This window comes from Lytechinus pictus, chromosome 17 (assembly GCF_037042905.1).
Source record: "Lytechinus pictus isolate F3 Inbred chromosome 17, Lp3.0, whole genome shotgun sequence".
NCBI classification, from domain to species: Eukaryota; Metazoa; Echinodermata; class Echinoidea; order Temnopleuroida; family Toxopneustidae; genus Lytechinus; species Lytechinus pictus.
In genome coordinates, this window is record NC_087261.1 from 16,367,870 (window position 1) to 16,395,583 (window position 27,714).

General features: G+C 36.7%; 1 protein-coding gene across 4 annotated transcripts; it reads right to left on the reverse strand.

The window, feature by feature from the left end:
- LOC129279865 (syntaxin-12-like) lies at positions 1-27,158 on the reverse strand. 4 transcript variants are annotated; one of them, XM_054915929.2, is made up of 11 exons: positions 26,947-27,158; positions 21,091-21,176; positions 18,742-18,807; positions 16,054-16,123; positions 9,259-9,349; positions 7,653-7,727; positions 7,165-7,224; positions 6,571-6,744; positions 5,355-5,427; positions 4,414-4,496; positions 1-748 (listed from the first exon to the last, which is right to left on the reverse strand). In XM_054915929.2, exons 2-11 carry the CDS (start codon positions 21,143-21,145, stop codon positions 656-658), a joined length of 840 nt encoding a protein of 279 aa, XP_054771904.2. In that variant the 5' UTR covers positions 21,146-21,176; positions 26,947-27,158; the 3' UTR covers positions 1-655. The 4 variants fall into 4 exon arrangements, with proteins under 4 accessions (XP_054771904.2, XP_054771905.2, XP_063967859.1 ...); XM_054915930.2 differs by having other exon boundaries at positions 1-2,201; XM_064111789.1 differs by having other exon boundaries at positions 27,080-27,152.
- Between the last annotated feature and the right edge of the window lie 556 nt (positions 27,159-27,714).

Consider the following 27,714-nt stretch of genomic DNA (forward strand, 5'->3'; position numbering starts at 1 on the left):
CCTCTCCCTTTCATGTCTTTGTTCTATTTTTCTCTTTTTTCTTTCTCACCCTCCCTTCCTTTCTTTTCCTTCTCTTTTTCTCATCCCTCTTTCCTTTCCCCTCTCCCCTTCCTTTCTTTTCCTTCACTTTTTCGTTTTTCCTCTATCCTTTTCCCCCTCTTCCCTTAATTCTTAATACTTCTCCCACTTTCCTTCCTTTTGCTCTCCTTCTGTCTGTCTCTTTTTGGAAGAGGAGGGGGGCATTCATTACCATGGAAACCTACCTGGGTAGGATTTTAAGTGAGTGTCTGTTAAGACGGAGCATGGAGGCTACCACCTGTGGTTTTATCGCCTCATTGAGGAATTCCCCCCCCCCCCCCTTTTCTACCCGCCCGCTGCCAGGGCACTGTCTATTAAAACAGGGCTTTTGTCCAATTAGACCAAATGTAATATGGACCAAATGGCTATGGACCAGCTGGTTATTAGGCGAAATGGTGAGTGGACGAAATGGCAATTAGACCATGTGGATAGTGGACGAACTGATGGTAGACCAAATGATAGTAGACGAGTTGGCAATCGGACGCGTTGGCAGTAGACCAATTGAAAATAAATCCTAGTTAAGACTTACATTTTCAGGATCGTGTTTTTCTTTAAAATAAGTGTATTTCTTCTAAAATTACTTCAAGATTACAACAACAACAATGATCACTATTGCAGCTACTACACCCAATATACAGAAGATACAGAACATTGTCCGTCTTGCCTTTTTCTGAAAAATAAATGTGAGAAAGTATGGAAAATAAGGCAATAAATCTTTTAACAAATTTTTGCATCGCAAAGACACACACCGAATATCAACTGTTGGTGTATAAAATGGGACGAATGCACATAATAAATACCATGGAATGCATGACTTAAGAATGATATTCCAAAGTCAATATGTAGACATAGAAAGTTACTCTAAGAAAATACAACATCACATCAGAAAGCAGTTTGCAGGTCAAAGACGATGTGGACTACATATATGAAGTTTTGTTTTGAAATCGATTGCAATTAATTACAAATTTCTGTTGCAATTCCATAATTGAGAGATCAACTTTATAGCTCTAGTGAATCGGTTTGTATTCCTTGTGGCGAGGAGCAGATCACAAATCATTTGCAGTTAATTGCTATACAAACGAACGATTTAGGGATGCCAAATAGATTTGAAATTGATCATAAGTTTTCTTGCAACTGCCCAGGGCCCCGTCTTGCAATGAGTTGTGATTGGTCCAATCAACCACAACAATGGATCATCACCATGGTAATTTAATAACAATGGATGGTAAAGTTACCATGATAGTAACTTTTAAACAATTGAAACCTGCACTAGTAGTTACAGTACCAGTCACCATTCTTTGAATCACTATTACCTGTTTCAACTAGAGAACAATAGATTTGGTCCACTGATTCTATTGTTCTCTGGCCGAAACAGGTAATAGTGAGTCAAAGAATTGTGACTGGTACTCCATCATCTTTTAGGGGTAACTGCGATAATTATTTATTTGACTTTTAGTGTATGTGTATAACTAAGCAGAACTTACCACAAGTTGTCGGTAATCTTAATATTTAGGCAATACTTATTTGATTTTTTTGTAACCTGGTGGGTGTTTCATAAAGCTGTTCGTAAGTTAAGAGCGACTTTACGAACGACTGGTGATCCTTTCTTACGCGCAAAACCCTCGCCAATGAAGGTTTTTATGTATATTATTTACCCCAAGAAAGGATCACCAGTCGTTCTTAAAGTCGCTCTTAACGCACGAACAGCTTTATGAAACGGCCCCCTGATCTGTGTTCATCATGGTCAGGGCACCTAGACATGAAGTTAAGCAATTGATCATGAAGCCGATTCCTATGATTCTGATTGTGTATGATCAATCGCAAAATAATCCAAATCAATTGCTACGCTTTTTTGTATCTTCAGTGGGCCCTGGTAAAACTTGCAATATTCTTTGAATAATCTGAATTTCGTATCGAGTAAGACCTACAGAACTTTGCCACAACGCGAAGGCAGCATTAGTACGCCCATATAAGAATGATAAGTGATACTCGACTGTACAGTGATACATGAAAACATGGGACACATCTCATCATCTAAGACTGAAATAAAGGATGAGAGCAAGGACGATGGCACAGATCGCGAGGATCATGAATATACAGCACATCTTCTTTCGAGCCTTTTTCTGTGGAGAGATGGAGATGGAGACAAACAAAGACATAAACATGATATGAAAATATGCAACAAAACTTTAAGCAGGACATATGTGACGTTCAGGCATGGTTTGCACAAGCTCAAGCAGACAGAAGGAATTATCGCCTGGCTTACAGGAAGCCAGTAGCTTGCAGGAGTGCTTGATTTTCAATTGCTGCCAGTGTGTGGCTAGCTAAGAAGGGTGGTAGCTCAAGGGTGCACTACGCAAAATATACAGTATACTCAAATGTTGAGAACTTTCTACCTACATGTAACCTTGAGAAATGTGATTTGTACGCTTAAATCCTTTTATCATTACGCCAATGAAATAATGAAATCAAAAGTTTTTCATGAATTCAAAGCTCCCAACCTTTCTGAGACAAAATAACAATAATGAGCTCGTTTTGTATAGTGCTTAACCCTAACTAGGCCGGGCTTTTTTGGCTGTTCTGTGGCCGGGGGGGTTGATGAGATCTCGGCCGCCGATCGCGCGAGCGCCGCAAAAATTTGCACGCTGGTAGTGTGCGATGTAATCTACAAGGCTGTATGGTAAAATTTTCCAAAATAATGAGATGTTATTTTATATGAAATAATTATGCTAATTTATGCATAAATCATACTTTTTGCTCTAATTCACTAAATAAAGCTCCTAGAATGCTAATTTTTGGTAAAAATATTCTTTGTAGCATTGTTAACAATGGTAATTGAAAAAAACTTCGGTTTGGAAATTAATTTCTTATGTATTTTATTGTTTTATGAATTTCTTATGTATTTCCTTGTTTTTCAACCTTTTGTTTTTCTTTGTTTTTTTCACCAGATTTATTGCACAACCTTTTTGAAGCATAATTATGCTAAAATCAATTGCTTTCAGCTGTTTAAAGTAAAAATAATCATATCTTTATGAATAAGATGAGAAAACTCAATTTGCATTGACTTTGTACACAAAATCACGTTTTGGAACAATTTTTGGTCTGACATGCACTTACAAAATGTTGCGTAATTTCGGAACCGCGTACCCGAGCGTCGCAAATTTGGTCTCAAAAGATGCGCGAGACTTAAAAGTATAAACTCTGCGAGTGGCGCGGTCAAAAAATTTCGCGCGGCGGAATAATCACAGAAAATGTTGAGGGGGGTGTTGATTCAACCCCCCCCCCGGCCATTTTAGGGTTAATCCATGAGAACGGTGTCTCTCTGTGCTTTAAGGCTCCAGATCCTGAATTGTCTACACACAATGTATGCACTTTCTCCATTCCCTGGGGAGCATACCAACAAGTTTCCAAACTCATTTGCTAGACATACTAAATAGGCTTTTGTTTGTATACATGTAGTATCGGGTACCCTTTATCATCCTTGGTGAAGAGTAACAAAGTGTGCATTAATGCCTTGCCAAATGGTGCTAAAGTAAATTGTGAATTGGATATTCATATAGATATCAAAACTCATAAAAATTCATAATGGTTTTCTTTCCATATTTTTAATAACTGGTCTGTTTAAAGTATCAACTCCCATACATGTACTTTTCAAGGTCTGAAATTTGAATAAAATTGGCCTAAATGATGATACAACTATCACACACAAACTTAACCTACTCAGAATCAACTGATGGTATACCATTCGAAACAGTGTAAAAGCTTCAGTCAATCTAAGAGGGGGGGGGGGGGGGGTTCACAACGAATCAAGTATGACTTACAGTAACGTGCAATCTTAATGATTAATACACAGTAGTGCGTGTCCTCTATAGCATGATGAGATCAATGCGATGATGCTTTTTACACTGCACACAATTGGGAATTTTAGTGCGATTTTAACCCGTTGACTACTGGAACCAGTTATTCTCTGTACAAAACCTATGGGAATTGCAAGTATTCGGTAGTCAACGGGTTAAGTCACACTTATCTTTTTGTGAAACAGCCCCCAGGAGTTGGTTTTGCATGTCTGACTGTAGCTAGCATTGGTATTGCACTATCAAACAAATGGATGTGGACAAACAGATGCAAACGAGGTGGAAAACAGGACCCTGTTGCATAAAAAATAGCATTATGGTAACTTTGCCATCCAATGGTAACTTGCGTGGAATCCTTGATATTGATTGGCTGATGATTTAATTGGTGCTACCATGGCAGTTACCATTGGATGGCAAAGTAACCATAACAGTAAATCTTATGCAATGGGGCGCGGATGCAATTAGAATTTCGATTGTTTACCTGGTATTTGCTGGCTGTGGCTAGTTGTTTCGTTCCTTCTTCTACATTATCTCCCGCCCTATCTACGTTGGCTTCAATGGAATCTGACAAAGGAAAGAGAGATTACGTACACACTCAGCATTCAAGACAATCAGAAGAAAAAATGACAAGGGGGCTCAAGGCGATTTCACCCCCAAATACTCAAAAGAGACCTGGAAAATATAAAAGAGGCCTGGAAAACTCCCCATTGACAGCAATGTTAAAGTGATTGGTTAACATTGGTTTGACTTTTTAAAAATCTGAGCTAGAAGGTCACACTTGTCACCTGTGTCTGTGATATGTTACAAAAATGAAGCCCAGAAAAAATTGCGTTCGAAAATAATTATTTAGTGCTTCAAAAATTGAAATATAAAGTGACCGAAAACACCATCTTAATTTCATCCCATACACTTATGTGTACTATTTAGGCGTCTATAAGACGCCTATTTACAAAATCGGGGTTTGCCTTGTAGTTTTAGCTTTTCATTCTCAATAATGGTTGTTTTCGGGGTTTATTAGTTCTAATACATGCACTTGTACACATGTTTCATCTTGGTTTGAGAATTTTTTAAATCGGCTGCTCACAAAGTTAAACAATACCTTTAAAGGTTATTCAATGTTCCGGACTTAAAGGGGTAGGTTGTGAAAAATAAAACTCCCAAAATGATCATCATATTTTTGCCTGAACCGAATACATGAAATTTTTTTTGTGTACTTCTACCATCTACATGTTTGTTTTTATTTTGCAATTTGAAAATAAATGGGGTGCAGATGTCAAGTTTCTTAGATCTAGCTCTATTAATGTATGTTCAATGGGCATTTTTCATTATTGAGCGAATTTGAAAAATAGAAAAGGTGCAGATGACTAGATCTAGTTTTTGTATGACACGAATTCTTGTGAAACAAGGACATGCGTTGCTTACCAATCATCTCTCCTTGCTCTGACACCATCATACTCAGGTCCTTGAATATCTCATTCACATCTAACATTGTTGCCTAGGAAATAACAAGATAACTACGATTAAACACATGAAAAAGAGAGGAAAAAAGGAATTTTTTTAGTGTTATTAGTTTCAACTCGTTTTTTAAGTCAAGAAAGATTTGGTGCTCTAACATCTGACGCTGGAGTCAGATGTATGTTCACATTAAAGTGAATACATCGTTCTTCTTCATTTTGAACAATGCACCGATACACCCTCCACGAGTACCTGAGATTCGAGAACATCTGAATGTGTAACCAGGTGGAGTACACTCCCCAATCACTACATCATCTACTTAAGTAAAAGTTAACCCACCCACGTCTCGGTAATAAACAAAATATCACCATCATGTGCCAACTTACTCCAATTCCCATATACATGTAGACTAATGCCCGGGTGGTCCAATTTCCACTGGTTTTAGGTATTATTCGCACTTTGCCAAATGGAAATTTGTATCCTAAACAGCTCATTTCATCAGATATAGACTTGAGTGGCGTTAGACAGAGTGGTGATTGACCAAGTGAATATAAGGTGAAATGGGCAATACCAAAAATGATATGGGATGTGTATAGCGCAAGTATCCACCTTGTTAGGTGCTCAATTAAGGCACTCCTATATTACCCCAGCTAAGCTACATGTACATGTAGTCTCCCTATTCTGGTGCTCAGGGGTTTTTGAGGAATCACTTCCTGTCAGTACCCATTTATACCTCGCCTGGGTTGAGTGCAGCACAATGTGGGTAAATTTCTTGCTGAAGGAAAACACGCCACGGCTGGGAATTGAACCAATGTCCCTCGGATTGAGAGACGCCACTAGACCACAACACCCCTACAAGCATAGCCTACTTGGAAATTATACGAATTGGTAAATGGGCTGATGGCAATAACACCAATTAGTGGGTAGGTAAAGAAGTTACAGACGATCTAGTATTAGACCATTTCATAAAGAGTTGCAACTGTTGTAACTTTGCCATAATGGCAACTACCATGGTAACCTTGATTTTGATTGGCTGCTTGGATTGGAGCCTTGTTACCATGGTATTTGCCATAGTTACAACAGATGTAACTCTTTATGAAACGGGTCCCATATGGCATGAGACGAAACAGAAAGGAGACAGAGCGGGCGTCGACCAATCAGCGAATTTACCCCTTCACCATACCTCAATTTGTCTGATCTGTTCTTCCCTCTCTTGTATCAACGTGAGATCGTAGTCTATGGCCGCATCTTGCTGCTGCATCTGAATCTGCATCTGTCTCTTCCGTTCCTCCTCCTCTGCCGATAAAAGCGGCGCCTTCTGATCGTAGTCCTCCCCCTGCGCTCCAAACCCCATTGTCTACATGCGCAACAAAATCAGGTTAAGGCGATTTGTAAATTATCTTTTGATATACATCTCGATAAAAATAATTTTCATGCATGCAAAAAGTTCTTTAGTATAAATGGACGAGATTGATCCAAATAAAGAGTTGAAGAAAGACGAAATCACAGATGTTTCTCGTGTAAAGGAAATTCGCAAAAAGCCTCAAGACTGGAATTAAAACCAAGAGAAAGGAATCAACAATCTGGAGTACATTAAGAAACTTGATTCAAGACTAATTTGGGGGCAAACATTAAATTCTACTAATCCTAGAGGATAAAAATGAAAATATGGCTTGTCATACGTACAGTATGATGGCATATGCTGACTATTAACCATCTGGGCGTAATAGCCCCTTTACATACAATGAAACATGCCACATCAATCTACCATACATACCCCTTGGCTCTGACTCTGCGGTCGAACACTCGGACTTGATCTCATCTTGTTGGCCACTCTCTGTTGATAACAAAGGGGACAAAAAGAGATGCATATGAGGTTTTATCACAATAACAAATCCACTAATCACTTCATTGCAGTCCAACTTTGGTTGATAAAACAATACAGCTTTACAACAGGAGATAAATGTTCAACCGTGTGGGAATATTGACTGTAATTCCAATCGGGTAGGTTTTAGAATATAAAGATTTATTCTTTAAGATAATGTCACTTTCTTAATTTTCACATTTTGAAGACAAAATTTTTGCTATTTACAGAGAAACTTTCCTGGTGACGAATTGTTGGTTTTGGGGTGGCATGTCACATATAATAATAACAAGAACAACAACACCACCACCACCACCACCACCACTACTACTACTACTTCCACTACTACTACTACTAATAATAATAATATAATGATGATAATACATGTAGTATGTTCTTACCTTTTGTACACTGCCATATCTCTGTACCGTATCATGAAAATCATTGGCTATCCTTTCAAACTGAATTCTCTTTTGCTGTTATGAAGTAAAAAAAGAAAAAGAAAAGAAGACTTTTATATTAGTTTTATAAAATAATAAAATTTGTGATGCAACTTGGAGAAAAAATTCAATCAGAATCTTATACTGATCAAGGCCCCATATTAATAGGGTTGATCATGGGAATGATTTTTATTGATAATATTCTATCTGATTTTACAATAAAACAAAGAGCTTCATATTAATGTCATGTCCACTTGGTTTAACTGTAAATTTTACTTCTTCATAGTCTATTTGATTCTACCCCCAAAAAATAAATAAATAAATAGAAAAGCAATAAGTTCAGCAATATTAATAACAACATGAATTAGACCAACTTGTATAGTATGAGACTATTATGGTTCTACCCATTGAACTCTCATTGCCCCCTGGTCAACAGACAATATATGATCACAATGGTTGAGAATTGGGTCAACTATTGGTTTGGATTTCAATCACTTCCTAGCTAGACTGATTGAAAGTGCCTTCAATAGTATCCTATCCAAAACCACTACATCAGCGATTAAAGGCTTGGTCCCACTGCACATATGGATGCAACGGAAAAGAATCTTGCCATCCATTGGAGAACGCTATCCGTTGTGTGCTCTTCACATACGGTACGTGTTTCATACGCTCTGTATCCATCGAGCATCCGTCCACTGTGATTTCATTGTTTGCCCATTTTGTTCATTGTCTGGAGCGGATGAAAACGGATGGAGCCACCCGGAAATTTTCCTTGTCCGCTGTATCCGTTATGAATATGTTTTTTGTCCGTCGGCCAGTGGGACCAGACCTTAAAGTACAGTGTAGTGTATGTTTAACTCTTGGGGCTATCCAGAGTTAATTTCTGATTAGGGAAGGATGGTTCTCTTACAGAATGTAACTGATCCTTCAGTGCATTTACGATCAACATTTTCAAATTCCCTGTTTCTTTCAAAATTAAGTTTGTGACCAAAACTTACAAACATGTATGTAACGACCTACATGTAGGAAATGGTCCTTCACTAATTCATTGTATATTCAGATTCTACATTATGCAAATATACAATAATTACACTATGCATATCATGTACATTAAAAAAAAAATGAACAAAGAAACCTGTTAGTCATATACCTATAGAAATAATATTGAAGTGGATGATCCACTAACAAGTGCTGCTAGTTGATCTTTAAAATTACAGATTCTAGATTTACAACAAATAATGTCATTGTGTGAACATTCTGGCAGGGAAAAAATTACACAGGACTCAGGGCAATTTCGTCCCCGAAACGCTAAAAAGAGCCCTGGAACCTCTAAAAGCCCTGGAAAACCCCCATTCATAGTGCAATGTTAAGCTTATCCATTTGATAATATCCAATGCTGCAGATTTAGGCATTAAGTTAAGAAAAGCAGCCCCCCAAAATAAAAAACAAATAAATAAATTTTGCCTGCATTCTAGTGAATTCATTATAGTACATGTACAGCCAAACAGATGGATATGTATTACAGTAACCCCAAAATATGAAAAGAATTCTGTTATTGCACCATTACCTTTTCCAATGTTCTGGATGTGTGACCGAGTTGTGACATACATTGTTTGGTTTGAGTGATATAGGCATTTGTTTGAGTTAACATTTGCTGGCTATAATGAAAGAGAAAGAATAACAAATGTATTAAAATGCTACATGTTTATATTGCATGGATTGGCTAAAAGTCCACAGAATAACTTTGTCCTATTTAAAGAGTAATTTTAAAAGGTGCAGGTACAATAGATATATGTTATACAAATAATGAATGTTTATGTGTGCAATGGACAGAATGCTTCATGAGGTGAAAGATGAAATGATCCATTCAACGAGGCGTAGCCGAGTTGAATGGATCATTATTTCAGATTTCACCGAATGAAGCATTCTGTCCATTGCACGAATGAAAAAACATTCATTATTTGGTTTATATGACACCTACATGTAAACATTTTTTTTTTCATATGAAATTCATGAATTTGATGCAAAACATGCTCATGCAGTGCGAGTTCAGTCTGTTGATTGTTACGTCATTACAAAATGCGCACTGCTGGTGCCTGCAGCTGGGCAATTCCACATGGGAGAGGGTAAAAACAGTAAATTTCAAAATTAATAATATGGATCTGAATGTGACTGTCCTTTTTACACAAAACCTTATATTTTAAGGTACTGAAAATCTTTTTCAAATATCTTTTACGGTTTTTGCTGAATAATCTTTTGAATTTGATGACCATTTTCAATTATAGAAAATATATTTTACATTATTTTGAATAAATTTGATAACTAAAAAAATGTTTGACATTTTTTGTTCAAAATCATCTAATTTTGCGTGTGAAGGTGTAATAATTACCAGTAGCAAACGTCTTTATCATGGGTATTTTCAAATTTCGCAGAGAAAATTTTGCAATCTACTACAAAATGGATGTAATTCCGTTACCATAAAACTGAAAAAGTTTTTCCTATGAACTAAATCCTTACTTGAATTTTATATAGTTCTGAATTCTCTGATTTCATGTGACTTACTAAAGACTTAGCAACATTTTTTTGAAATATCATTTCTAATTCTGCTGTAACTCTGGTAACGGAATTACATGGTAACGGAATTACCATTACCATATCTTTGAAGGGGTGTGCGTTAGCCCATTTTGTTCCATTTACATGTTGATATCTGAGCTGTAGTACATAGTTGTGAACATTAAAAGCCTTCTGATTAGTAATTACACTCCAAATCAGGATGAGATTATACAATTACTTGACAGCAAGCTCCCATTTAGTATACATTCAGAATTAAGGCAAGATAATGTACATTGGCATTAATAAAGTATATTGATGGAGAATACAATGTAGGTGAATGCCTTATAAATGATAAATGGACAATCACTTCTTGGGGGAGGAGTAGAAAATGATTATAATATGCAGGAAAATCTAAACAAAATTGTCATCCAGATTGATTTTGCCAAAAATGGCACTGCCAAGAACCAGTTCTAATGAGATCCAAAATACTGGACGCACCATCATGAGGTGACCATGCTCACTGTGTGTGCCTTGGAAAAGAATGGCATTTAATTCTTTTGTGCCTCTGATCAACTCATCCACTGCAGTCTGTAGTGAACTTTTCAGTTAAAAAAAAATTCTTGGATGGCTGGGAGTAGTTCTATGCTTTAAAGAAGTGGCTATATTTTTCAGATGGTACTGCCGAATAATTTAAGCAATATATTCTGTGTAACTCTCCTTGCAACGGAAGATTGGAAATTCTTTTGCAACAAGCCATGGTGAGGGACCAGACTCTGGCATTGGCGAACAGTGTAGCGAGCAGTAAAAAGTAATAAGTGGAAAAGGTTGAAGTGAGATCCATAATTTGCAGATGTTGCAAAGGCCACATGCCAAAAACATCATACTAAATCTTGATACAGATGACATTGCAAAAGTATAGCAGATTTTGACAAAGATATTCAATGTGTCTTAATTAGCACCAAACCAATACTATTCTCCACTCCTATGCAATGGATGTTCAGAAACATGCAGAGTCAGCATCATCCAATAATCAGTGCTTCAGGGATGGAGTAAGTGAGCAACAACGATGACCCTTCAAGTATTAAGGATGATACACAGAATGAACACTCCTTTAAGGAGAGGATGGTGATAATATTGAGACCAACAGTATCATCAATAACAAAACATCTGAGAACAGCAACATAACAGAAGACAAACTCAATTGGAAATAGGTAGAAATGTACAGAATTCTGCTGTGAAAGAAATTTCAAAGAGACAGTGGTAGTATTCTGAGATACATTGTCCTAGGAGATAAAATAAAATATTTTATCTCTATTTAATAAGTGGTAAAATAAAATAAGTTCTTTCCGAAATGATATTCTAATAACAATTTTATCTTTGTTTTATCTCTGTGACACATGCCTATTTATGAAGCAATTTCCAATGAGAAAGGCTTTTTTTTATAGCACTCATCTCATTCAACCAATGAAAAGCCTTTCTGCCATGAGGTTTGGCAAATGAGTGAGATTGCATCAATAGAATTATGTGCTTACAGGGATTTAATTGAAAAAAATGAACAATACTTTATTTTAGAAGTCAATTTCACATTATTTCCTACCTCATTTAATTTCAAAGACAATATTAGCCAATAGAATTATTTGAAATATTTTTTTAATCTTCAAGAATAATGTTAGAGTAGTACTCTTATGATTAAATAATTCATTATTTTTCTTTTATTTTTATTTTCAAAGTTTTGAGCAAATTGACCTAGAAATATTGCTGAAATTGAAAATGGATAGAGAGAATAGCCTCCATCCAATTTGAAGTTCTTTTTTTCTTCTTCAAAGGAACATTGGCGCAGGCACATCATCTGTGATGAAATGGTTGGATACGCGATTAACATCTCTACCTCCTAGGCACTGCTTTGTCACATATATTTAGATACGGAAGATAAAAATTCATCTCAGATAAATTTTCATATTTTATATGAAAGGTAAATTTTTGGGTAGAGATCAAATAAAAAATCATGGCCTATTTTTAAAGAAAACCACCTCATGTCATGAATATGACATATGATCATAAAATCACTGCAGTTTCTTAGTGTCACATCTGGGAAATACATCTGTCCGGAAGATGATATTGACTTTATACTCAGTTCTGCTATATTTGCAGTCCTCAGTGAGCCATACACATGTATAGACAGCAAATGAATCGTAAGTTATCTTTAAAGTAAATTAGATTAATTGGTGCACTAATTAAGAACCAATTTATTGCTTAGTTGTCCACAACATTCTTTCAAAATGTGAATATCAACCCTATAATGAGCATTTCTTGTTTTCAGTACATTTATTGAACAAACAAATAGAAAGTTTTCAGTTTAACTGTTTTAAGATGGCAATTGTATGTAAAGCTATGTTTCTTTTCAATATTTAAAGACTTTGGAATATCTTAAACTACCATCTACACAATATTTCGACTGAATATGCAGATCTGATCACATGCTGACCTCAGTTTTTGTAAAATTCCTGATGTGTACATGTTTTGCTGTAGTCCATGTAATTCCGTTACCATGAGTATTGGTGATGATTTTTGGCCTTTGCATAATTCTTTTCATCAGTCCAGGAGGCAAAAATTGGCTATCAAGTCCTAATACCCCTGAAGTTGAAAATGAACTAAAATTTAAGTACCACTGACCCCTAATATTTTGTAAAATTCTGTTTATTTATGGTAGAGCCACTTATTACATGCTATATACTTGTATTTTATTTGACATTATAGACATAAAGTACTTAGTTTGTGTTAAATATTAGAGAAGAATATATAAACAAGCTTTATTGAGGCATTTCTTCAGTCATAAATGCCTAAAAAGAACATTTTCCTTCACAAATGTCAGAGACGTAATTCCGTTACCATTATGTGTAATTCCGTTACCATGTACTTCCCCGAAAGAAAGACCAATCATGTAAATTTGTTGATGATATTTGTGAATAAATTACTTTCAAAATAAACTTGACATTATAATGAATTGAATCAGACATTAACTTGGAGCTAGTGTGTTGTAGATTTCAGAGAAACTTTAACTAAACTTTGGGTTAAAAAGAGACTCATTTCTCTGGTAATTCCGTTACCATAGCACATATCCGTCGTTCACATCTGAACGTGTGAGGGGTTTTATAAAAATCTTGGTTCAGAATATAGCACAAGTGGCCATGCATAGTATTAAGTTCAGAAAATTTGAAAACATTGAGATATCTGGATGCTGTGAGCAAAAATAACAGCCAAAATTCTCTGATTAGTAATTCCGTTACCATGGAATTGCCCAGCTGCAGTCTTGGTGCACGAGTGCAATGGACAAAAATTGTATGGATCCAAAATTGCACGATGAATGGATCCAAAATTGCACGGTTGACGTCATTGCAAAATGGGCTGAATGAACGATATCAAACAACCAATCAAATCACAAGGATCTATCTAGGTGTCATATAAAGTGTACTATGTAGCTATGTACATACCTACATGTACATGTACATGCCAGGAAAAACTGAACATGTACAATACATGAACAAGTACAACCTTAGTGTTGGCTCAGTTGGAAGAGCGTCCGTCTCACAACCGGGAGGTCGAGAGTTCAAACCCCGGCCGCCTCAGACCAAAAGACGTTAAAAGATGGGCGTTGCTGAGCCCTGTTTGGCATTCAACTATTAAAGGGATAGAGCCTCGTCTATCTGGCGCCAATGACAGCGGATGTGAGATGCTACAGTAATGTGCTGGAGGCTGTTTCACAAAGATTTTGTGACAAAGAGAATGCCCACGGGCATATATTATTTTACGCATGATTTGATTGATGGATACGCCCTAGTGCGCGTCCTGTGCGCATGATCTGACCAATGCACTGATGACTTGTATACTGCACGCAATTGAAATTAAAGCAAAAAGTTCCCTAAACCACATCCCCTGGTCTCCACCTAGAGGGGAAATTTCATTTTATTTATTTCACATTAAAAACCATACATAATATTACAGAAAATCACAAAATTAAAAAAGAAAGAAGAAATTGTTCTATATACATATAAAAGTGAAAAACATATAACAAAATTGAAATACATAGGTAAATAATGTGACCAGGGCTAGAAAAGCAGAGCTTATCGAGTCTAGCCCCGGCAGAAAAAGAGAATTCGAGAAAATTAGCTGGTTTTTTTTAATTTAATCTTACAGTTTCATTACAAAAATTCAATCTATAAAATAAAAATTTATCCTTGGCAGATCCAGGTGGGGGAGGGGGGGGGGGGGCACAAGAGGTGCACTGCCCAATAACATATTTAATACGGCAAAATCTTAGAAAATTGGAAAATTGTCATCTGCTCCACTTATACTTGAAAATCCTGGATCCACTACTGTTCATTCTGAAATTTGAGAGAACCTCACCTAGAGTAGATATTCATAGTATACCTTGAAATACAGTCTTGAGTATAACAAAGAATACAACATACCAATATGCAGAAACAAACTAGAAGCAGACAAAATAAAGAATTGTCGGCAGACGGCAGGATGCCCAATGAATATGTTACGAAAATGGCAAAAGCCCGACATCATTTTTCTAAACATTTTTAGTGTTGGGTGGCTCGAGTCAGTGATTAGCCATGCACACTAAGTGAGCAAAGGTGTGCAAAATTGACAAAATCACCGTTTTGCCATTTCATGTACTAGATCTGAATAGACAAAATTTACATTTTCTAGCCATTTTTTTTAAAAGGGCATATTGTACAAGTACAAATTGGCAAGTTTTGAACAGTGTGTTATAAAGAGCTTTATTATACACCAACCAAAATATTTAGTGGAGGATCCAGGATTTTGAAATTTGAAAACTGAGGGGGCACAAAATAGTGAATTTGAAAACAGAGGGGGCGCAGAATGATATATGTAATTCTATTCACAGATTTAGCTACATTCAATAGTGCAGTATCAATGGGCAGTCGGGCGCAATGCGCATGCAACACTTGTGCCCCCTGCATGCATCCGCAACTGCAGAAAAGGTGTTACCTCGCAATTTGTTCATGCATAATTTGTCATCAATTTTCAACAGTAAAATAACAAACTTTGTCCAGGTAGAATAGATGGCTTTTTCTTTTCTTTCATTTTTTTTGCAGGAATACCAGCAGCTATGAATTATGCATAGATTTTAATATAGGAAACCTTGAGAGATTCCACCAAGGTCGCTTTCAAAGGAAGAAGACAACATACGCATACTGTACTACCTACATGTATGTTACACATGTATGTTAATATACATGTACCTGTTTCATATATTAGAGGTTGGGATGGATTTACATATTTTATAAGGATTCAATTTTTATACAATCACTCCAAAAAAGGACAAAATTGCTATAAAAAATATGAGCAATCAAAACAAATTTATTATTTAAAAAAAGAAAAAGAAAAAAGGAAGGGCAACATCATACATCATTCAGGCTCATTCAGAGCCGGGGGGGGGGGGGGGGGACACAATTAATGCCAAATTTTGTCAAAAGGTGGAGGGGTACATCATGCAGTGCCAAACAATCAGACAGCAGCTCAATCTAATTTCATTAGGATCATAGAACAATATAAAAAAAAAACATAAAAGAAATTAAAAAATATCAATAAAAGTACATTAAAATCAAGGAACAATTCACTTCAAAATGTTAACAAAACAGTCCAGATTTTAAGAGACCCCGCAGTAAAGGGAGCTCTGAATAATACTGACTTCCATATACATGTATGAAAGACAATTATAGCTCACTATATAAAGACCTGTGTATATATTATAGGCTTTGTTTTTCAATATACTTACATTTTCCCTCTGAGAGCATTGCTATCACTCTGTGTACCAATCTGCCTGATAGCTTTTTCGAGTGCCGATACTGTAAAATAAAACAGTAAACATTGAGAGTCCGTATGCAAGGTTTGAACAATATCTGATTCTTCAAGCTACAATGTACATGTACCTAAAAAAATATATCTTGTCTTAATAAAAGAGTCCAATAATTATTAAAAGTTGTGTTTACAATGTACTGAAATACTTCTATTTTACTTTTATTTTAAAGAAGATGTCCATTCAAATAGTACAGGTCTGTACATTTACAGTTGTAACAAAAATTCAAACCATTTTTTGTTTTGATATGTGCTATTTTCTATCAAGCATTTTGATGCAAATCATTGTAATTTGGCCAATAGGCAACACTGCATGCTTTAAAAATGGGGAAGCAATCCTCAGTATTAACACAAATTTTCCGAAGGGGGGGGGGGGTAATAAACAAAAGAACAAAAGAATGTGAAGAGTTAAGGAAATTGGACAAGGAAAACAAAATGTAGGAATTTTTTTTTTTTTAAATGAGACTATAAATTTTGAATTGGCAACTCGATGAAAAGATTGTGACAAGTGGTTGACAATTCTCCCATTTGTCATGTAATGTACAATGGAGATTATAATCAGGGATTAATATGGTTTTCTCCTTTTAAGCCCTTCCCTAGGGGCCATAATAAACTCATAGCATTGATAACAAATCGTTACACATGCACATCCTGATGAAACAGAATAACATACTGGCCCGGATTAAAAAAGAACCATGGTTTGAACCCCCCTGGGGTTTAGACCCCCCTCTCTGAGTCACAAACGATGGTTTCTTTTAGAAACCAAGGTCTAAATTTAAACTGCAGTCTAAATTTAAGAGGTTTGAACCATGACTGGTTTTAACTTCTTGTATGAATTTGGGCTGCTGAGTAAAACTATAACAAAAATAAGATTTTAATTATTGTTGTGTATAAGTGAATTGAAGATTTGTCCTTCTACCCTACCTCACAATGAAATCACCTCTGTGGCCAATTTGAAGTCGCCATATGTACACATAAATATAGGGTTTATTGCTTTTAACAACTTTGTAAAAATTCATAACTTTCATGTATTTCGTCCAATTTTTTTCAACTTTCACCTATCTTCTCTGAAGTTTCCTTTTTATTTTCTCTTGAAATAACTTTCCTCTATGTTGGATTCCCCTTTAATAAAGATGAACTCTCGCACATCTCTATGTAGTCTGATTTATTCATTCATGATTTTCTTTTTTTCGGGGGGGGGGTCACAGTTAAAGATTGTTCTAATATAACAAATAAATGAAGTAATGGCTTGGTTTTGAAAATTCTAAGTGAATTGGCAAAGAGGACCAGATTGTACATACTGTCACAAATTATACCTAATTGTTTTGTTTGTTTGTTTTAAATTAAGTGAGTTCTGAGGGTGAGAGAATATGAATAAATCCAGTTAATTCCATCTGTTATTGAATTACTGAAACTGAAACCATTCCAAATGAAAGCCAGATTACACAATGACTGCACAGTACATGTACTGTTTGTGCAACTGTAGTACACTAACAGAATTGATACAAAGTTTCATAGTTTTACATTAAAGTAGTCTTCCAGAACAAATTCTACTTTAAGACTAATTTACAGAACTTTACAACCAAAGCAGGATGCAAAGATGAAAATTTTAAATTTCAAAATATCCAAGACATGGCTTGATACCTCTGTGCATTGATTTGATCAAGAGCTTCCCAATTACAAATAAATTGAAATATTTCAGACTGATAAAATGGAAAATTGACATGTAAGTACATTACATCATTGACGACTCATCTCCTTTTTATGTACCATGTATTTAACATTGTTTTGTGGAAATGTAACAAAAACTTGAAAATGTCATACCTTTTCTATTCTATTTCAAATCCGATTTTGATGAAATTTCATGCATTTTGTATGTGTGATTTGTGCCTACAGGGATTTTGTTAGGGTTGGCTTGTTCTTTTAAAAGTTACTTCAAGAAGAAATGAACAGTCATATGATGGATTAAGTAAAATCAAACAAGCATGAAAATGTTGTAACAGATGAAGAAAAAAGGATTACAGTAGGTAGGGTATTTCATCACAATGTTTACATATATTTTGCATTATTTAGGTGTTACATATTTATAACAATGTACAAACTCATAAATAAATGAGTGAGTTGATGATGTAACTTCTCAGTATTCTATTGTAGTTCAATTATTGTAAAATTCTAATTATAGAAAATTTCAAAAATCTAAAGCATGATTGCCTTCTTATTTGATAAGTGAGAATTTATTTGTTTCTTTACAAGCAATAATTTGTTATGTGTAATCATGGACCTAATATGTACATGTAGGTCTATATGGTTTCAGGAAAAGTGGGAATGATAACATTTACATATAAGCTCACTCAATTATAAATACATATATTCATGATGATTTTTTTTCAGGAAAAGTGGGAATGATAACAATTTTTCATTTTTTCAGGAAAAGTGGGAATGATAACATTTAAGCTCACTCAATACATATACTAGTAATTCTATCATTTTTCAAGCTAGAGTATACAAAGACCTTAAAAACTACATCTAATTCATGCACCTGCACGAGGTTGATCAGAACAACTGAACAAGATTAAGGATTCATGGAGTATTTGAGTACCGTACTTACTATTGCTATTTATTTTGAATATACTGCCGCTGCATGTATTCATGAGTGATGTAAAGTCCCCAGGAACTGCAATGGAAAAAAGGAACAACTTCACACTTTAGAAATGAAAACATATTACCTTCTCAGAGAAAAACAACTTTTATCAAGCACAGACAGGCAAGGCATGGGGGGGGGGAGGAAGCTTTGGAGACTCAAGCCCCCCCCCCCCAAAAAAAAAAGCTAAATCATAATAGCGCTTTTTGCCTGAGTATACAAAGCGCTGGTACCCTGATTTTAGCTGCACTGCCTATACAGGTGCTCAAGCATTCACGGAATTTCTTCCTACCGGGTACCCATTCATCTCACCTGGGTTGAGTGCAGCACAATGTGGGTAAATTTCTTGCTCAAGGAAAACATGCCATGGGAATCGAACCCATGTCCCTGAGATTGAAAGACGAGTTATAACCACCAGACCACGACCCCTACAAAAGCTAAAGCATTCCCCCAAAAAAATTTTGCACAATGTTGGTGTATATTCTGAAGAAAACAACACAATTGTAAGGAAAATGATCACTACAATACATAGTAAACATTTCTTATACAGTGTATATGGATTTTAAATAATGGGCAAAGCAAGTGACGGAGGGTATTGGGAGTACTGCCAAGACTCTTAACGTTTGCCCAAATGAGACATAATTTTGAAGAAAATCCATCCGAAACGATACTGCCCTACATGTATATGGCGTTATGTTGCGTAGATGAGGTTCTATTGCGCAAAATACGCATAAGCGCATTCACACGGCAAATGACAGTTGCTTAGAATTACAATTTCAGAACCATGGCAACCCCAAGGTGGCAAAAGGCACTGTCAAGAAGACATGGGTTTTTCCACCAAACTGAGTGTGAATAAAAGCAGAGAGGCAAGTTGTCAATTAGTTCACATACTTTGTTCGAATTCTGTGTAAATTAGTTATAGATCATTACAGTAGGACTTAACAAACAGCTAGACTTAATAGAGATCTAGGCTATTACAGTATATATTTTAAATCAAAATGCTTTATTAGCTACATACACATGTCATATTTGCCTTTACACCTTGTATTTGTCAGTATAAAAAACTATTTTTTAAAGTTTCACTTTTTGGAGGGGGAAGGGGCTGGATTATGGATAATACTGGTTCTGTTTATGAATTTCACATCTAACTTCATAAAGAAGAAAACACAGCAAAAAAAAAATAGTTGTATAACAATTTCAATGAATAAATGGCGGCATTAAAATGGGGTACTCAGATTTTGATGAAATTGCTCAGTGTTTTGTTTCTATTACTCTATCTGTTCATATATTACTTTTAACACAGAGCAGATGTCCATTTCTATGTTACGTCAAAGGAAATTCCATCTTAGAAAGATTCCTTGCCTTCCTTAATGTGCATGATCTTTATAATAATAATAGCTGGATTTATAAAGCGCTTTTTGCCTGAGGATACAAAGCGCTGCTATTATTATCCCGGCTTTAGCTCGAGCTACCATCACCGGCGCTCAGTGCATTCAAGGAAATAATCCTGTCGGGTACCCATTCACCTCACCTTGGTCGAGTGCAGCACAGTGTGGATAAATTTCTTGCTGAAGGAAAACACGCCATGGCCAGGATTCGAACCCACGACCCTCTGTTTGAAAGGCGAGAGTCAGAACCACTAGACCACGGCGCCCCTACTTGTGCTGAAGCCTTGCAAAAAAATCTCTCTGAAGCTCTATAGTCAAGTGGATTGGACCTACATGTACCGTATAGCAATGCATCGCTCAGTGACAGTGTGTCAACACCCAAATTGCAGGCCTGCGTGAAGGCAGCGTCAAAGCTGGTGTTGGAGGCCATCAATGACATATTTTCAAAATCCAGGTAAATCACCTTTTCCCTAGATCCTTTTCTCTATCCTTATTTTCTTTTCTTTTTTGGGGGGTGGCATGCCCTGGGTCCCCCAACTGTACGCCCATCATCTTCACCAACATCACCTTCATCATCATCATTGTCATTTCACTTTTCATCATCATCATCATCCTCAACATCATCATCATCATCATTATCATCATCAACATCATCACCATCATCATCATCATCATCATCATCATCACCACTACCACCACCATCATCATCATTACCAAAAATCTTAAAATGTATCATTACCCTCAGTCATCATCATCATCGTTATCATCACCATCATCATCGGCATCATTTAAATACCAACAATAACATCCTCATCTTCATCATTATCATCATGGATCCCCAGTCATCATCATCATCATACATGTAATCATCATTCTCATTACCGTCATCACCTCGGCAGCATCATCCAAACCATGACCCCTCACTTACCTTGGTCTGTTCTTTCTCCAATGGATCCGTATCCAAACTCCCCTCGACCCTCCATCTTTGGTGATTAAATACGGCTAACCAAAGATCTGTTTTTGAATAGAAAGTATAAAATATATTTATTACATTGGGCGATTTGAAGTAGCCTCGAGATATTTGGGAGAGTAAAAATAATTCACCTAGTAAGGTTACTCTCCAAGTAGACCAATAAATAGGTCTATATTTCTGTCAGGGATATGCTCCGCTGAGACTTTGTCTGTCTCCGCGGCACCCCCTCCGTCATTAGAGCAATGACGGCCATTGGGCTCGTAGTGGTGGAGCTCCACCAACGCCTTAACTGCAGGATCTACGCTCCTCGATTACTCCTAAATTTTGCTTTTTGAGTGGGGAAAGGGAAGAAATAATAAAGATAAATATCACCCAGGAAATGACGAGCTTTCTAAATTTTGTTGTCCTACCTACCTGACCCACTAAATGCATGTGCTGATACACAACATGATAATGATATGAATGTACAGATATATAGTCACGTATTTTATTACCGGACACTATCACTTGTTCACTGCAACCATCCTGCCTGTGGGGAATCTACAGGAAGGACTATGGTATGCCAATGCTGTACACAGGACACACTTTAAAAAATCATTAAAATGTCACTTTTGTGACCAAAATTACTAATTTCCATACAGTTGCAATTTATTTTTCATTAGTAACCAGGGAATAATTTTTGTATTCACCAGAGCGCTCAAAAACTTAAATTTTTGGCATATTTTTGTGTACGCCCTCTATTGGTGGAAAGTAATATGGTAAGAAAATTTTCATTTTTCAATCTCTATTTTTAATTAAGAAAAAATAATTTAAAGAATCAAATTTACTTAAGAGCCAAGTAATATGATGAATAGCTGTAATGGAAACAGAAAGTGTAAAAAAATCAAGCATTTGTCTCAAAGAAAAAGAGAAAATAAGCCAAACATTGCTACCCTTATTTTGCAACACATGGAGATGTAACTGAGAACAAGGTTATATCATAACCTTGTTCATTGTATGAGTGGACACTATCATGATTCCAGACGCGCATATTACTACGTACGAAAACAATTTCGTACCGTAAGACTTCCGCAATTCAATTTCACAAAGCAATACATGAAGTATATAGAACAAGATTGCAAAAACAAGGCGAAAAAATCCAACTTTTACCTTATTTATCTATAAGATGACAGAAAATGCTTAAAATATCATATATAACATATTTTTGCACTGACAATTGATATATTTTCTGACTGAAAAATGGGCCTGATTTGCCGAATGATGTGTATTGTGGGTGATCGTCGACGGCAAGTTCTCAAGGTACCCGTGCGCAAGGTTTACCGTGATTCGATTAGAGCCGTCGACCATCGATCGACAGCGCATCGATACGAACGAGCATGATATTGGAAAGTGCCATGGAACATGCAGCTAACAAGTAAAAATAAAATTAGTTATCAAACACAAATTTATTACAAACATCTGCTCAGATTTGATATGAAAAAAGCAAACAAAAACTTAGAATTTATGCATATGATATAGGAAGAAAAAATCACACAAATTCTTTTTTACATCATGAAGAATATATTTTCCCGTCCGGAATCATGATGTAATTTGTCACGCACGAAAATAACTGTTTTTTGTGGAGGGGTATGCGTCAAGTGCGATGCAAAGAAAACGGTAGGTAAATATAAAATAATTTTTTCATATTCATAATTTTCATATTTGGAATAGCAAGTGCAAATTTTTCTTGATTGTATTTCCTCTATTTGTCATTTTTAAAGCACTGAAATAAAGGTGTCTGGTAATTACTAATAGGATACACTGTCTGAGCTGAGACTGCGCCGCGCTGCCGCTGCTGTCAGCAAGTCAGAGCCGCGCCAGTGTCGCTGCCTGGCTGGCTCAGCTCACAACAGCTGTACCGAACCGACGGCGACGAGCTCAATCTCAGATTTTCGCGCACACCGCTCCACTGGCACTGTATAGCTGCACAGACACACATGACACTAACCCAGGGAGCTCCCGCCCGCGCTTACCGTGTATTTTACCATACTCACGGGACTAGGGTGATTTATGGTCTAAATATTTCTCCAAATGAATTGTGAAAACAGAAATTATGCACTAACCACGATTATATGGATGAAGGTCTAACGAGTGGCAGTTTCCTGACATCTGGGCACAAACTGCAACCTCAAAAAAACGAAAAGTTCTCTCCTTCTACCCCAGTCTCGATCGGCCATTTTGTTACAATTCATAACAAAAATGGCCGATCGAGACGGGGGTAGAAGTAGCCAGGCGGCTTCTAGAGAGTAAAAATCATTTACTAACGTAAGGTTACTCTCATACGAAGCCAGGCCTTCTATCTCATAGACCCACACAATGGAAGGCAAAACCTGAAACTTTCACCCCCGAGATTTCTACTTCCCTTCTAAAAGATCTAGCTCTAAATCATGTACATGGGATAAAACTTCATTTCCGACATTTCTACGCTCTCGTTGTTATTTTTAAAACGTAACATTGGCTTGGGGAAGTACAATAAGAAACAAGATGGCGGCGTAAACATCGGGCAAGTCTCTTCCGTCTTTTCACAATATTTTTTCATTTTTTTGATGAATTCTTGTTTTGAAAATAACAACGAGAGCGTAGAAATGTCGGAAATGAAGTTTTATCCCATGTACATTTATTTATTTATTTTATTTCCAGGCAAAAGACAATAAGAATATATACAAGAGGAATAAATTACCACTGACTAGTGCCTGAGGATGACTAAAAGAAAAACTAGTTTCTGTTATGAAGCTCTCCTCACTAGTCGGGGTTTACAAATATACAAAATAAAATCAGATAAAATGGCAATATATGTTTAGATGCATTACTTAATAAAACAAAGAACTTAATAATAAAGAGTGTTTGTTTCCATGTGCAATTATAATATCCAGTCAATATGAAGTGTTTACGTATTTAAATAAACAACTTTATGTTATTATCGGATAGTCAAGCCTATGGAGATGGAGTTGCATATATTGTGAGAACTTCAATGTTACATAAGCAGAGAATAAGCAATATACTCGAACGTGACAACAATGATCATGCTACAAAGTAACACAACAGTAAAATATAGTATCAAAATAATTGTCATATGCATGTATACAATACTCAGAGAGAGAGAAAGAGAGAGAAGTGGGGAGGGAGAGAGAAGAAGAACGAAAAGAAGAAGAGGAAGAGAAAGAAGAGGAGGGGAAGGAGGATGGGGAACAAAGAGTTTAGAGAACTGGGGTAGAATGAAAAGAAAGAGAGAGAGGCAATAAAAGAGACGAAGCATGACATACAAAAATGCAAATTCTACTACCATGAATACAGTTGATAACCTAACATACAGGAATAAACATTATGAACAGTACAAGAGCAAATAACTGCATAACAGTACGGTAATTAACAAAATGCATAAAAAAGGGCACAATATTTAAGCTAAGAATATAAGGCTAAATACATGGCCATTTAGCCTGCACAGAGTGAGAAAAACAGAGAAAAGTAAGACGAATGAAGAAGGAGAAAGAGAGAGAAATTAGAGGTCTAAACGGAGACAAGACGAAAACAATACTCTGCATGTCTCATTAAAACGCATTTTCAATTGGAGGCATGGAGAATAAGTGTTCACGTAGAGCATTAAGGAAAGGAGTGACAGATACACCAAGGCAAAGATCTCTGATCTCTGAAGGGATAGATTCCCAGAATCTGGGGAAAGAAAAGAAACAAGAAAATTTAAGGGCATTACATCGTGCAAATTCATGGATGAAGAGTAACTTGTGAGAGTTCCGAGTTCTTGGCCTGGGTAAGATATGAGTAGGTATGTCGTAAGTTCTAAACAACGATTTTACAACAAAGGCGGTAGATAGGATATAGGTAGACCAGTCTGTTATACAATGGTGGGAGTTCTAAGCTGTGTAATCTTTCATCATAGGATAGTGAATTTGCCCGATCATAAGGAAAGCAGAAACGTGTGAATCGACGTTGAACTGCTTCAAGAGAGGATATGTGGTTTTTTTGATGGGGTAGCCAGACTGGTATACCGTATTCAATTATAGACCGACAAAGTGAACAGAACAAACGTTTCAAAATGAAAGGATTTAGAGCTAACTTTTAGATCTTTTAGAAGGAAAGTAGAAATCTCGGGGTGAAAGTTTCAGGTTTTGGCTTCCATTGTGTGGGTCTATGAGATAGAAGGCCTGGCTTCGTATGAGAGTAACCTAACGTTAGTAAATGATTTTTACTCTCTAGAAGCCGCCTGGCTAGGTAGACTAGAAGTAGAAGGAGATAACTTTTCGTTTTCTGAGATTCCAGTCTGTGCCCAGATGTCAGGAAAGTGCCATTCGTTAGACCTTCATCCATATAATCGTGGTAAGTGCATAATTTCTGTTTTCACAATTCATTTAAAGAAATATTTAGACCATAAATCACCCTAGTCCCGTGAGTATGGTCAAATACACGGTAAGCCCCTGGGCTCCCGCCCTAGCCAGGCGGCTTCTAGAGAGTAAAAATCATTTACTAACGTAAGGTCACTCTCATGAAGCCAGGGCTTCCGTCATATACTTTTGTGTGTACCACCAAAAAACCTGAAACTTTCGCCCCCGAGATTTCTACTTTCTTTCTAAAAGATCTAGCCCTAAATCATGTACATGGGATAAAACTTCATTTCCGACATTTCTACGCTCTCGTTGTTATTTTATAACAAGAATTCATCAAAAAAATGAGAGAAATATTGTGTAAAGACGGAAGAGACTTGCCCGATGTTTACGCCGCCATCTTGTTTTCTATTGTTCTTCGCCAACGTTACAGACGTATGATGGGGTGTCCAAACTTTGCGCACTTTTCAAAAATATTCATCAGGCTTAAATTTTTTCACAAAATATTCATAATTTATACAAAACCAATTCAAGAAATAGTTACCACATTGACGGCAAGATCGTAAACTATAAAATCATGGACGAAAATGTAAAGTAGGTCAAGGGGTTTCGCCGGTATCGCGATCTCAAATTTATATTCCGATCGGCGAATGTGCGCTGTGCTGGAAAACCATTCAGAAAAAGTGTGACCTTATTTCGCGGACCAAAGTTTTTGTGGAAATTTAAAAAAAAACTGAAGCTCAAAAAGTGACATATTTATATGAGATTGATGGCAAAATGCCATAGAATCGGTTAGTACCACATTTAACTCACACTTTTGATGATTTCTGCTTGCAAAATGGTGATATCGTGATGCTTGTTGAGAATATCAGATTTCTTCAAAACGGGCGCTAACGGTGACAAATTTGCCAATCTTTTGCCAATATTTTCATGAATACTGAACTCATCCTAAAGAAACTTACACCGAAGGGTAATTTTAGGTCGCTTTTCACGTTGATGATGTCAGATTTTAAGGATATTGGCTAGTTTTTTAGGTAATGACCGTCCGCGAAGTATGGACACGCGCGAAGTTTGGACTCACTGCCATACACACAAAAGTATATGACGGAAGCCCTGGCTTCATGAGAGTGACCTTACGTTAGTAAATGATTTTTACTCTCTAGAAGCCGCCTGGCTATCCCGCCCACTGCGAGGGCGGGAGCTCCCTGGGTTAACATGACACAGGCTTGTCGAAAGTCGCAATCGCAACCTCTCACACTTAGCCTGGAGGCGTCTGGGGAGGGAAAGACATATACTGTACGTATGGAGTCCATACGTACAGTATATGTCTTTCCCTCCCCAGACGCCTCCAGGCTACTCACACTCACACTCACAGCTCAGGGACACAGCATTTTTCTTTAAATGATTAATGAACATCAATCAGTGTATTTCTTACCCTTCCCAATCTGCTGAAAAACACTCAATTGTCCACTTATTTTCGGTAAAAATGCCACTTTTCGACAAAAATAGTATCAGTGCAAGCAGAAATTCATCGTTAAAAAGGAGTGCAAAAATTGCATTTGTATTACCCCGTGATCGTGATGACATGACCTAATCTGGCGAGATCACATGACAAAATAGATTGGTCATGTGACATTCACGTTCAGTGACCCACCAAGGGGTCATTGCTATGGTTTCGGAGACGGATTTCTGAAGCTTTCCTGTTGATATCAATACGCTTATTCGTTCGTTTATTTTAGGCCTATAAGGGGGGGGGGGGGGGGTGGGGGGTAAAAGAGATGCAATACGCAAACACGGAGACAAAGAAAAGCTAGAGCCAACAAAATTCTTGTTTGTTTCTATCTAAAGCAATCTTTCGGCTGATAGGCCTATGTGGTAGGTCTCGATCCCACCGTGTGTGTGGGGGCGGCCGGGGGACTCGCCCGGGGGTTAACCGGCCACTTTTGGTCTGCTACGGAAAAAAAATGGCCAGCTTTGGTGGGGCGCTAGCTATAGTAATTGTTTAAAGGACAAGTCCACCCCAACAAAAAATTGATTTGAATGAAAAGAGAAAAATCCAACAAGCATATATATAGCACTGAAAATTTCATCAAAATCGGATGTAAAATAAGAAAGTTATGCCGACATTTTAAAATTTCGATTAATTTCACAAAACATTTATACGCACATCCTGGTTGGTATGCAAATGAGGAGACTGATGACG